The sequence below is a fragment of the Podarcis tiliguerta genome (genome assembly GCF_965153285.1).
Source record: "Podarcis tiliguerta genome assembly, chromosome: 10".
Classification (NCBI taxonomy): domain Eukaryota; kingdom Metazoa; phylum Chordata; class Lepidosauria; order Squamata; family Lacertidae; genus Podarcis; species Podarcis tiliguerta.
In genome coordinates, this window is record NC_139543.1 from 57192884 (window position 1) to 57205582 (window position 12699).

The 12699-nt window shown below is 48.3% G+C and overlaps 1 protein-coding gene and 1 long non-coding RNA gene across 3 annotated transcripts in view; both read right to left on the bottom strand.

Moving 5' to 3' along the window:
• Nucleotides 1–12699, bottom strand: part of LOC310659316 — a 66824-nt gene that overhangs the window by 3401 nt on the left and 50724 nt on the right. The gene's annotated exons all lie outside the window — the stretch shown is intronic.
• Nucleotides 571–6738, bottom strand: TMEM121B (transmembrane protein 121B). The gene has a single exon (XM_083402201.1). It carries the CDS (start codon nucleotides 6354–6356, stop codon nucleotides 4788–4790), a length of 1569 nt encoding a protein of 522 aa, XP_083258327.1. The 5' UTR covers nucleotides 6357–6738; the 3' UTR covers nucleotides 571–4787.

The window sequence follows — 12699 nt, forward strand, 5'->3', positions numbered from 1 at the left end:
CCCATGTAAGTTGCGGGTTTACTGTACTTAACTAATGGCAAGCTACCTAGTTGCACTCAAGAGGCCAGCCTGGATATGGGTACACTGAACACCTAGCAAGAGGAGAGTAACCAGCATGCCTTCAGTCCAGATATTTTCTAGAGTACAGCTACTACCAAGTCATTCAACTTTGATTCCCTTCCTAAATTGGAACTTTTTTGAGCTGGTAGGATGCTGAGATGATAGACTGAACAGCACCACTTCATAATGCAGGTGAGAGAATCCAGCTCTGAATGCTTGTCGAAATAAAAAACCTCCTGCAGACAGAAAACTAGCACAGAAAGACTTCTATATCTGGCCTAGTATGGATTTGTGCCTACAGGAAGGATGGAGAAATGTGATCACTTACCTGAGTCTGAAGTGGCACAGCTTATTTTACCACTTCAGCACTTCATCACCTTATTCTGTTACATGTCCAGACCTAAAGTCTAAATTTGTTTGCTTTTCTCCTTTACAATTTCTGAAAGCACAATTGTTATCACAGATCTGCCCTGCAAAGAATTAAACCACCAGACATCATCAACAACGAAATCAGTTCCTAGGTTTTATTTTAAAAACAAATTGTTTTATTTTTTAAAAAAGCTCTAAATTTGTGGGGATGCTCAGTTTCCTTGCCTTGTTTTCTGCCTGTCTCTTTTAATTATCTTCTCCTTGGGACACTATCTTCATACGTTAGGGGCTTGCCCTAAAAAAATAAATATCACAGCTTCTTTAAATAGAGGGATTCTGAGCCAGAACTTGCATACTTCTTCCTTAAGCTTGTATGTAGTGTGGTTTGTAACCATTCCACTTCCATTTGTGTGCAGAGTTCCTCATGGCACTAGAGCTGCTATGCAGAAGCCTGTTCTCCCATGTTTATAATTCCTTACCCAGATTGAGATGAAAGAACTGAAATTGGGTTAGGACTGATGTACAGTAAATGCAACACAATCACAACTGAATTGGTTTTGATTTTATGGGATACAAGAGCTGTCAGACCTTGTGGTTGCTCTAAACCACCAAGATTCCTTATTTTTACCAATATTTGTGCCACACAAATCTGTTCCGTTACTGAACTGTTTTTACAAATGGTAGGTGCTCTTGCCCACCTACTTTATGGCGACCACAATATACTTAAATGTGCAATTTTAAATTTCAGTGTTATTTAAATGCAAATAACAGCTGTAATGGCTTATAGCATTTGATTACTGCACAGCAGCCTGTTTTGTAGCAGATTCTCTCTGGGAGGAAGTGAAGTATTTGAATGCACGCCTGTTCTTTCTGTCAGGAAACTAGCATCCCCACTAAAAGTATCTTAGAGCTCAGAGGGAAAAGTCCACAGTACTTAAGTTTTACAATCACAGTCACAGCACCAAGATTGTCCAGACAAATAGAAAGGAGTTACTGAAGGGAAGGCCTCTGGCCAGAATTCCACACAAAGTCTTTCAGAAGATCTGCTTTGGAGACCGGACAGGATAAAATCACTGGTGAAAAAGTTAAACCTTAGTTCTCGTTCCTGCAACAGCAATGGGTTAGCTTGAGGTCAGTAAGCAGGTATCTCAAAGCAACTCCAGGGCTGAAGCTCGGGTAGAACATCTATGTACGCAGAAAGTCCCACGTTCAGTTCCTGGTGTATCCAGGTAGGGCTGTGAAAGACTCCTGCCTGAATCGTGGAGAGCCACTGCCAGTCAGTGTAGACAGTACCGAGTTAGATGGACTAACTTTATGACTCTGTATAAGGCAGCTTCCTATGGAGTTAACCACCCAATGAAAATCCCAGTTCTATAAGCAACCATAGAGAGAAAAGGCTGGGTATATAAATTTAGCATTATAAGAGTGCATGAGAACCAGGTTATTTATCACCACCTCTAGCTTTTGTATCATTTCTCCATAGCACAGTAACTTGACTGCCTATATGAGTGGTTACTGAGTGGAGAAAAACATCTCCCAATCGCATACCACAGGTTTTATATGGTAGTTGTTAGCATTCTGTTCTCTTTCCTACCTAGGCAGCTTGGGGATTTTAAGACCAAAGGCAGCTGGCGTCCACCAGGACCGGTTGCTTTCAAATTATATGTCCTTTCCCCCTCCCCACACAAAAAATTCTGGGCCCACATACAAAGAAGCAGCATAGGCATGTAAGGAAAGGATTGGGGATCTTTCCAAGATAGCCAGGCAACACGACCATTGATAATGTGACCCCTTTCTGCCTGTTTCCATTCCGTGTCAACGAGTTTACTATTTAGCGCATAACAAGCAGCACCAATAAATATCTAGAAATAAGAGGATGGGATAGTTCCCTCCTCCTTTTCACTTTATTTAAGTCCCTACTTAATTAAGCAAGTGAAAGCTGTCCTCAAAACAGAGCACCAATTTTTAAAATCGTGCAGGTCTCTTCCTAAGAGCTAGAAAACGAGAGCCCCCATAAGCAGAGGCTGTTGATAAGACCCTGTTATCACCGGTGAGTAAAATGTCTCAATGAAGAAGAGAGTTTGGCCCCTTGGAGGAGGGGGAATCAGACATAACTCCCTTATGTGCAAGGTCGGCACATGATGCAATGAGGTTCAAGCACAGAGGTAGAAATTTTCAGCAAGGAGAAAGATGGCTCCTTTCGTCTTAAAAGATTGCAGGTACCACCCTAATCCCAGAAACCCCCAAGGCAGAAATTAGTTTATCTCCAGAGTGAGGGAGTGGTGATGAACTTTTGTACAATGTACAAGAGGGTTAAAATTACTTCCTTTTCCTTGAGGGCAGGAATAGTCATGTATTCCAAGGCCTAACATGTGGAAGACTTGTCTATGTCAGTCTTCCTAAATGAAAGGCATTGAGAACTGTCAAGTATCACACAAGCCAAATTGCATTGTCCCACAGCAGAGGAGTGCTATGGGCAAAATGAAACAAATAACACATGGTCATGCTGAAAATACAATTTGCCCCACAAAGGCGCAGGTGTGGCTGAGACACCATATTTTAAAAGGAACCTGCAGATGAAACAGGTGCCCTTTCCTGAGAAAGGCAGCTCCTGCTGATTTATTTGTCCTTAAAATGGTTTTCATCTTTTGTTCAGTAAAATGGTGCCCTAGAGCAGCTAGCATGCCTATAGCACCCTGAGCAACTGTGCTAAAGAGAGGCACAGATTTTTGAATGGCCAAAGTTGTTCTGGGCTGTACCACCTCAGCCTGCAAGTGGGAGTGCACATTACTAAATGTTCTACCACACACACACATATATACATATGCATTTGCCGTATACATAAATTGGATGTGTCAAGAAGGTAGGCTAGAACCCTTGATGCTGACCTCTAGCTCGCCACATAGAAGGAAATTTTGAATGAGTAAGCATCTGATCATGTGAGTTCGCACCTGCAGTTTGAAGTGGTAGAGCCTGTGAGCAGAACTAAGCCTAACTTAGCACCAGCAATAGTGCTCCTCTCTCTTTGTTCAGCATTGGCATTATGGCTGGGTGGCTCTCCACTGCATGGAGAAGGAGCCCAACATAGGATATGAAGAACCTGGACAGCTTACAATAATATGTTTTTCCAGGCATTCCAAGTGGGTGCTGCCCTCTCTCTGCTCTCCTATAGGCAGTGGTGGTAGGAGGCACCTCAGAAAAGAAGAAAAAAAAACTCACAGGTCAGAGAGCAAAAAAACAAAAACTTGATCAAGACTGAGAAACTGGATTTCCCCCTCTCTCTGTTATTGATAAGACCAGCTCATGAACCCGACGAGAAATATATAATCTGGAATGTGCAGTTAGGCAGTTAAACAACAGACCTTTTCCATCTTGATTTCTATAAATAGAAGCAAAAGAGGTGAGGGGTCTGTAGCCACAGCACATTAAGTTGTCATTAGAAGGAACCTACAGAATAAATAGGAATGATTTGGGGGTTATGGGGATGGGGTGAAAGCAAAGGATTTGGAATAGTTTGTAAGAACTTGGGGGAAAGGATTAAAAAATGATGCTGCCATCGTTTTGGCCCAATAGGTGGTTTGACTAGTGCTGCAGCATTCATTATGTTGTGTATTTATGTGTGTCTAGCTGCTCTGTAATGACAGAATATCTAATAATATTAAAAGTTTTCATGATTAAAGTAGTACATGAAAGGAAGTGATTTAAGGCGAGAGCAGCTCAGATATTGCCACAGAAGACAGCCTGACTAATTAGGATGGGAAAATTAGGCTGCTTCACATTACCATTGAGGTGTAGCTACTGCCAAGACTCCAAACTATATGGGCACCACCTCACCACACAGCCACTAGGGTGAGGCAGTGGACCACATATTTTAGACAACTTTGAACCATGCCAGGGCAATACTTTCATGGGTGCAGCTGGTTTAAACCAATGGCCACTGCTTCACTCAAAAAATTAGCATTACTGTACTCCACTGAGTTCCCAGGAGAGATTTATATGGGCCTTAATCTGGTTGAGATTGGCAAGCATAAAAGTGGACAGGGGGAACTAAAACAGGTACAGGTCAGAATCCCTAGGTTTGCCATGGACAATGAACTTTCCAGGGAAGGGTCAGACTAGGTAGGTCAAAGTTATTCAGGACAACTGCTCAGAAAGTTACAGTGCCCTGAGGTGGGGAGCTGGGTCAGATGTACAACTGCTGTCTCCTAAGGGGCCTGGGTTTGGGCGACTGGGCCAATCTGAAAATCGGAGACCTGCAAAAGGGAAAGTAACTACAGCGGGGTGGGTACCTAAGCTGAACTGGCATGGAATACAAGGTGGGGTAACTGCAGAGAGGCATGGCATGGGCGTGGACCCCCTCAGCTCTGCGCGGTGACGGCCAATGTGTTGACGTAGCCATGGGGCCCCATGTCGTTCTCGGAGATGCAGTGGCTGAGCTGGCCGGCCCCGACCCCGGCGGAAGGGGCTGGCGCGTTCTTGCCGTTGCCCGCCAGCCCGCCGGCGGAGTGCAGGAGGCAGCAGGTCTCCAGGGCCTCCAGGCCCCGGCAGGCCAGGAAGAAGAGGTTCTTGAGCATGAAGATGGAGAGGGGCTGCTGGTAGCGCACCAGCAGGAGGCAGCGCAGCGCCAGCAGGGGCGCGTCCAGGAGCCCGGCGGGCAGCAGCCAGTGCAAGGCCAGGCGGGCGGCGCCGGGGGCCCGCGGGGCGCTCAGCTCGTACAGCCACAGCACCGGCGAGGCCAGGCACAGGAAGTAGACGGCGATGAGCACGTAGCGGAGCGGCGGCGGCAGCGGCAAGGCCGGCCGGCCGGGCTGCAGGAGCAGCAGCTCCAGGAGAGTGAAGCTGTCCAGCAGGTCCAAGCACGTGGCCAGGAAAGCGGCGGCGGCGCGGTGCTGCGGCGGCGGCTGGGGCGGCAAGAGGAGCTGGCCGGAGCCGGAGCCGCCCTCGGCGCTGATGGCCCGCAGGAGGCAATACAGGAGCGGGGCCGAGAGCGCCAGCGTGATCCGGAAGCCCGTGGCGCCCAGCGGCAGGCGCAGCTCCACCAGCTCCAGGATGGACGTGCCCAGGATGAGCGCCGCCTTGGGCGTGAAGGCGATGGCGTAGATCAGCCAGGCCAAGTGGGCGTAGGCGAAGTCCCCGCCCCGCGGAGCGCCCCCTGCCTTCCCGCCCGACGCAGCGCAGGCGCCTCGGCCGCCGTGGGGCGGGTGGCCCAGCAGCGGGTGCAAGGGCGGCGGCGGCGGCGGCGGGTGTCCCCCTCCGACGCCGGACGGGCGCTCCCGGCGACGAGCGCGGCTGTTGCGGCAGAAGAAGATACTCCAGCCGGCGGCCAGCACCAGGTCGGTGGCGATCCAGCTGCACCAGTACAGGTCGGTGACGGCGATCAGGTAGAGGTCCAGCAGCGCGCCCTGGCCCAGCAGCAGCACCAGGGACAGCGCCTTGTAGCCCCAGCGAGACCCGCCCGAGCCCCCCGCCCACAGCAGCCCCGCGGCCGCGCTCGCCGCCGCCGCCGCCCCGGGCCCGGCGGCCGGAGCCCCGTACAGCTCGGCGGCTGTCATGCTGCAGCCCGACGTGGAGGTGCTGCTGGACCCCGGGGAGGCGCAGGCGGCGGGCGGGGCGGGCGGCGAGGCGGGCTCCTGAACCGGCACGAGGGGCTTGGCTTCCTCCTCCTCGCCCTCTTCCTCCTCCTCCTCTTCCTCACTGCTGCGGCCGCCGCCGCTGCTGCTGCTCCTGCTGCGGGTGCGGGTGGAGGCCGAGCTGGACACGGAGCCTCGCCTGCCCCTCCGGGTGCCGCCGCTCGAGCTGCTGGTGCTGCTGATGCCGCCGCCCAGGAAAAGGGGCTGCAGGTCCGCGGCGGGGGGAGGCGGCGGGGGAGCCTGGAAGGAGCCCGAGGAGGAGGAGACCGAGCGCTGGTTGGAGACGACTCGGTGCATGGTCGTCGTCCTCCCCGCCCCCCACCCGCGCCCCACAGAGATGGGCGGGCGGGCCACAGCCCTCCCGGCCGGGCACCCGGCGAGTAACCTGCCCGGCACGATCCAGCCCCGGGGAGCGCCGAGCGATGGGGATGGTGGTGATGGGCGAAAGGGAGGAGGAGGAGGAGGGCGGTGGGCAGGCTCTGAGCGAAAGCCGAGACCCGGCCTGGATCTTCCCTTTCCCCGCCGTCGGAATCAGTAGAAACGCGGAGCGGATCCTGCCGTGGACGAGAGAGAGAGAAGCGGGGAATCCGGGAGTGGATCCAATCGCAGAGACGGACGCTTGATGGAAGAAAGGAGAGAAACCCCTAAAGCAGATGCTGCGCGGAGAAAGGCAGGTGAAGGAGGGGCGGGTTTGGGGATGCGGACAAAGACAGAGATGCAAGGCGAGAGGCTGCCAAAAGAAAGAGCCAGCGCGCGCGCCTCCTGGCTGATGCTCTTCTCCAGAAGCGCCTGCCAAGGCAGCGGAGGGACGGGGGCGCGGATTGCTTGCGAGCCAGGAGGATACCTGGGAGCGGCAGCTGCTTTTGTTGCCCACCCCCTCGCAGCGAGCTTCATGGCAACTGGGTGGGCGGCCTGATGCAGCAGCAAATGAGTCACTTGCCTCAGGAAGGGGGAAGCTGTCGCCTAGGGGGGAAAGCTCGTGCCACAGTGCGCCTCGGAGGCTGCAAAGGGAAGATGGCTCGGGAACTGGTTTCCTTAACTACCTACTTAAGCACCAGGCATAAATGATGGAAAGAGCAGGGTGGGCATTGAATGTTTACAGTTGAAGAGGGCTTTTATAATTGGAAAAGTAGCATTCCCTTTGCTTGGTGTTATTTTTATACTAATGAACATTCTTTTCTTTTCCTATCCCATTATGGTGCAAAGCTCAGAGCAGCTTACAAAGATTCCAAGAGTTAGTTTGCAAAGAACGAAACCTCAATAAACAATACACTAGAAGGCAACGCTAAAAAAAAAAAGCTGCTAAAAATGGCATTAGACTTACTAAAAATCTTTTGTCTTTTGAAGATCACTTGAACATGAGCCCTGACAGACCTCAGAAGGCCATTTCAAGGACGGGGCAGGGGTGGTGGTGCCAATGTTAATAATTCAATCCAGAATAATAGGGTGTCATTTGTATGTATATTACGTTTATATCCCACCTTAAGTTCCATCGTGGGAGGGTGTCTTGTGTCCAGGCACTGACCACATCAGGCTTGGCTTAGCTTCAGCATATTTCATGCATCATGCACTTTCCACCCTGGCATGAGCACTTTTTTGCGGCATAAAACACTTTTAGCCTTACTCTGCAACACATACACAAGGCAGGCCAGCATCTATGCATAAGACACAATACCAGCAACTTCACAAATCCAAGACAATCTCCAGTTGAAAGGAAACTCCATATTGAGTTTTAAATCTGGGGCAGGTGGGGCATTCAAAGCTGTGACATCACACCTGCAACCTGAAGTTGGCTCCCACTGACTTAGTAGCTTGGCTCTTTGAATACTGCTGCAACAGTCTTCGAGTTAGGACACTACAACAGGCTCAGCACTAAGGAGCCCAACAGGAATAAAAAGAAATGATTTTTTAAAGGGACAATCTGCTAAGCTTCAGAAAAGCAGAAAAAGGCTGTGGGGGGGGGGGAACCACAATATAAATATTAGATTTATTGTTATGTACACTTTTCTGCTTGGCCACAATATATTGTCCTCTTAAATAAATATTTGCCTCTTTTTTATCCATTTGGTGTCCTTGGTGCAATTCCTTCACGAGGCGTAACATCCTTAAGTCCTTAGGTATCCATCAGAAACTTCAGAACAGACACTTTGCCAACAGGAGGAGCTGAAGCAGAGGTAGTGACAGCTCAGGAAGATATTCTTTCAGCTTGTCAAATGGAGCCATGGAGGAGGAAGCCAAGTGAGCCTCTGCAGCTTTCGTGGTAAACAGGAAACCCTGTACTTTTATAGCATTAACATAGAAATGAGTTTTTAATCCTCTCTTTGTAGAAGCTCCGCTATTATCTATTTGTCTGGAATTTCCTATGGCTTTAATTTACCCATTTCCTTGATTCTAGTTTATACGTGTTAAGTCCAAATACCTAGCATTCATGGGACATAGGAAGGTGTCTTATACTAGTCAGACTAGAGCAGGGGTCTGCAACCTTTAAGACAAAAAGAGCCACTTGGACCCATTTCCGAAGGAAAAAAACAACTGGTAGCCGCAAAACCATTGCGACATTTAAAACAAATATATCTCTGGAGCCGCGATCTGACAGCAGGCAGGAAGGTGACGTCGGGACAGTGCATGACTAACCCATGCACCGCCTCATGCAACGTCACAGCCAGTACAGCGCCCGCCACAGTGGGGAGTGTCGGGGTGCACAATGCGCCTCCTCCCCTCGCTAGTATCCGCCCCGGAGCCGCGGCAAAGGTGTAAAAGAGCCACATGCGGCTCCGGAGCCGCAGGTTGCAGACCCCTGGACTAGAGATATGAAGGTCCAACAAAAAACAATCCTGCAACAATCCTGTTTTTCTCCATTTTTCCCAAGCTTTTTTTCTGAGCCTTCACATCTTAGATTATGCATCCATCTAGATCAATCTGTCTGCTCTATCAGTGTCTCTCAGGCTTCAGGCAGGGACACCCCAAGCCCTACCAGGTGATGCCATGGATTGAACCTAGTACCTTCTGCTTGCAAAACATGAGCCACAGCCTTTCCTATATTTCAAGATCTCAGACCACAGCTGAAATGACATGCACTTAACTTGGGATTAAGGCCCACTAAATTTAGTGGGACCCAATTCTGTGTTCATCACGATTGGTACTTCCAAAAACCTCAGGGCTGAGCCCCCATCAATAAAAACAAAACAGGTTCTAGGCCTCTGTCCAGCACTGTCAGGATTGCATGCTTAGCCAGCACACATGAATCAAATTACAGTACAAGCAACTCCCTGTTTACACACATACAAGTCACCCGTGACTGTGCATACACACTGCACTTTTGCTACGAACCTGGAAGTAGCACTTAAAGGTGGAAAATGGCCCCCCAAAGAGTGTGAAAACAGCAAAAATGGTGCGAAAACAGTCCCACAAGCCTTTTCAAGTGCAGTCCCAGGAGGTTTTGCATGGAGCTTTGAGGTCTGTGAAGATTTGGGAGTTTGAGAAAGGAGGTTTGGAGGGAGTCTGGTAAGTGCTGCTGGTTTTAAAAAGGGGTTTCCAAGGGTTTCCTGAGGTTTGGAGGGTGTTTTCAGGCTTTCTCAATATACACAATTTCACTTACGCGCATGGTGCCTTGGAACACGTAAATGGGGAGTTGCCTGTAAATCACAAGGCTTCCCATACCATTTGGCAAAGCCCACTGATATTATTGTACTAACATCCATCATCCCATCAAAGGCAAATCTGGTGTTTGGTGGTGGTGGTAACAGAGAATAAAATTCATAATGAAGTCAAGATGATGGTATTTTAAAAGGGATTTTAAATCAATTGGACTTAAACTGCATGCATTTAAATGCTACTTGAAGAAACAGGGGGCAAAGGACTGTTTTGTCCCCCAAATTGGTAAGAAAGGTCTGTCCCTTACAGCACAGATTGCAAGAAGGAAGAAATGAAGAAGCCTGGAGAGCGTCTGAGGGTGGAAGGATGCTTAAAATAAAGCACAGGAGTGAAGAGCCTTAATTATGTCTTGCAGGGGCTGTCATGAGTCGACAGCTGCAGCAGGGAAAGACAGGAGGAGGATAAGTCTGTTTTATGCTGTGGCTTTTTTTTTATTTTAAAAAAGTGCAAATTGCTCCTTGAATGGGGGAGGATGGATGACTTATACTTGAGGTGCTAAGCAGCTTAGCAAACTCAAATTAACATGCCAAGATGTTGAAAATGAGGGATCAAGTTAATTCAGCTGATTCTCTCTCACCTCAATTACTGTAAGACAGTTCTCTCTGATCTTTCATTTGCCCATCTCCAACCTCTTATTCCTACTTTGCATCCCATGGCTCATTGGTTAATCTGCATCTCATTTCAGAACTCTCACATCCCTTCCAGCTTCTCTTCACTGGCTCCCTTCCTTTACCAGGTGAACATAGGAAGCTAAACGAGCAATGTTTTCCATGTGGGGAGCAATGTATCCTTACCTAACTAGCACCAAAGAACAGGTCAGATATTAGAGATCCGTGACCTGCACACCAGGTGTACTGAACTAGGTAGACCTGCCCTCTGAGAAACTCAAAAGATCTCCTTCCCTGCTGTTTTTCCCATGAATAATCCTGCTTTCTTTTCACCCGTCTGAAACCTTCAATTCATCCCCTAGTTCCTTTCATCCCCTCCAGCTTCTAGTTAATTGCATGGTTGCCACAATTAACTTGACACACACCACTGCAGTTCTCAAAACAATGGATAAAGTACCAAGACTAACTCCGCCTCCCACCCAGAAAATAATGGGTATTTATAACACTTTGTAGGACACTTAGCTCGTGCTCCTTGGAACATAAAGATGCTGCTTTATACTGCCAGGTCAGTGGTGCATCTAGCTCAGGACTTGTCTAGCAGTGGATCTCCAGAGTTGCAAAGTGGATGCTCTGCTACTGAACTACAGCTCTTCCCCTTGACAACTCCGGTTCTGAGCCACATTATGCAGCACAGGATATCTAGTGTGGTATACAGTAGAAGGACTACAAATCAGATGCAAATTTCTGCTCAGACATAAAGGTTACTGACAGACCATGAGCCAGTTACCATCTCTCATCCTTGCCTACCTCACAGTGATGTTGCAAGGATAAAAGGGGGCAGACCATGGGCTGCTGAAGGAGGAAGGAGAGGATATAATTAAATAAAACTATGAAGATTTTTGTAAAACTCGGAGCATTTCAAAAGAAGAAAAGTATATTTGCTTGAAGGTTGCCATAGTATAAACTTAATTAGAAGCTGGTACTTCCTAAATGGGATGCGGGTGGCGCTGTGGGTTAAACCACAGAGCCTAGGACTTGCTGATCGAAAGATCGGCGGTTTGAATCCCCGCGACGGGGTGAGCTCCCGTTGCTCGGTCCCAGCTCCTGCCCACCTAGCAGTTCGAAAGCACCTCAAAGTGCGAGTAGATAAATAGGGACCGCTCTCCAGCGGGAAGGTAAACGGTGTTTCCGTGTGCTGCGCTGGTGCTGGTTCGCCAGCTGCGGCTTAGTCACGCTAGCCACGTGACCCGGAAGCTGTCTTCGGACAAGCGCCGGCTCCCGGCCTCTTGAGCGAGATGAGTGCGCAACTCCAGAGTTGGGCACGACTGGACCTGTTGGTCAGGGGTACCTTTACCTTACTTCCTAAATATAGGACACTGTGTTTCACTTGGTCTACTCCTAGATTTGTTCACACTTGTTTGCTATATATTCTATTTGGATGTCATTTTTGTATTTAATACAAGGCATGTCTTAATTATTATTTATTTTAGCATTTGCATTTTGTTATACAAATCCATTTTTAATAAAAAAGGTAATGATTTTTTATTTTTAAAAAGATACTCAGTAATTCACTGAAAAAGAAGTACAGTCAACAGAACCAACTGTTTGGCTTTCACTGCAGTTGGCAGTACAATGTATGTATTGTTTTTCTTTCGCTATTTTCTTTTTGATGTGTTTGTCGATTTGTTTTTTGTTTGTTTATTGAATGTGGAAAATAAAATATTATTTAAAAAAAAAAAAAAGAAAGGATTTGAGACTGACATTTTCCCCTTAAAATGTAAACCATCCATGTGCTAAAGCCAACCAATCTGCAGAAAGCACAAATGGTTCAACTGGAAAGTAGTATAGGAGAAGCAGGAATTGGAGCCCAACCCTACCCCTGCAACAGATTCATCATCATTACAAAGTTATTTAAAACACAGGCAAACAATTATATTAATATAAGAAAATAAGGTTATTGCTCATGCTACAAAGTAGTAGTAATCTGTCCTACAGAAAAAGGGAACTTAGAATTATGTCCAGATTCGTAAGAGGAACAGGACCAACTTGCTATTTACCCACTAACATCACCAATTACTGTGGTACAAAAATCTACGATTGCCTCTTCTGCATTTGCACATGGGACATGGGGATGTTTCCAGGATGCGGCTTACACAGGGTGGCCTGGAAATTCTGCATTAAAGAGGTTTGGAGACATACATAGCACAGGTTCAAAACTCTGGGGAATTCGCAGCCCTCCAGGTGTTTTTGGACTTCCATGAGCCCTGGCCAGCATGGGTAGAGATGATGGATGTTGATGTCGTCAACAACAACTGGCAGGCCACAGGTTCCTCAGCCCAGCTGTACACAGAGAAGCATGCTTCTGCATAAGCATGTTC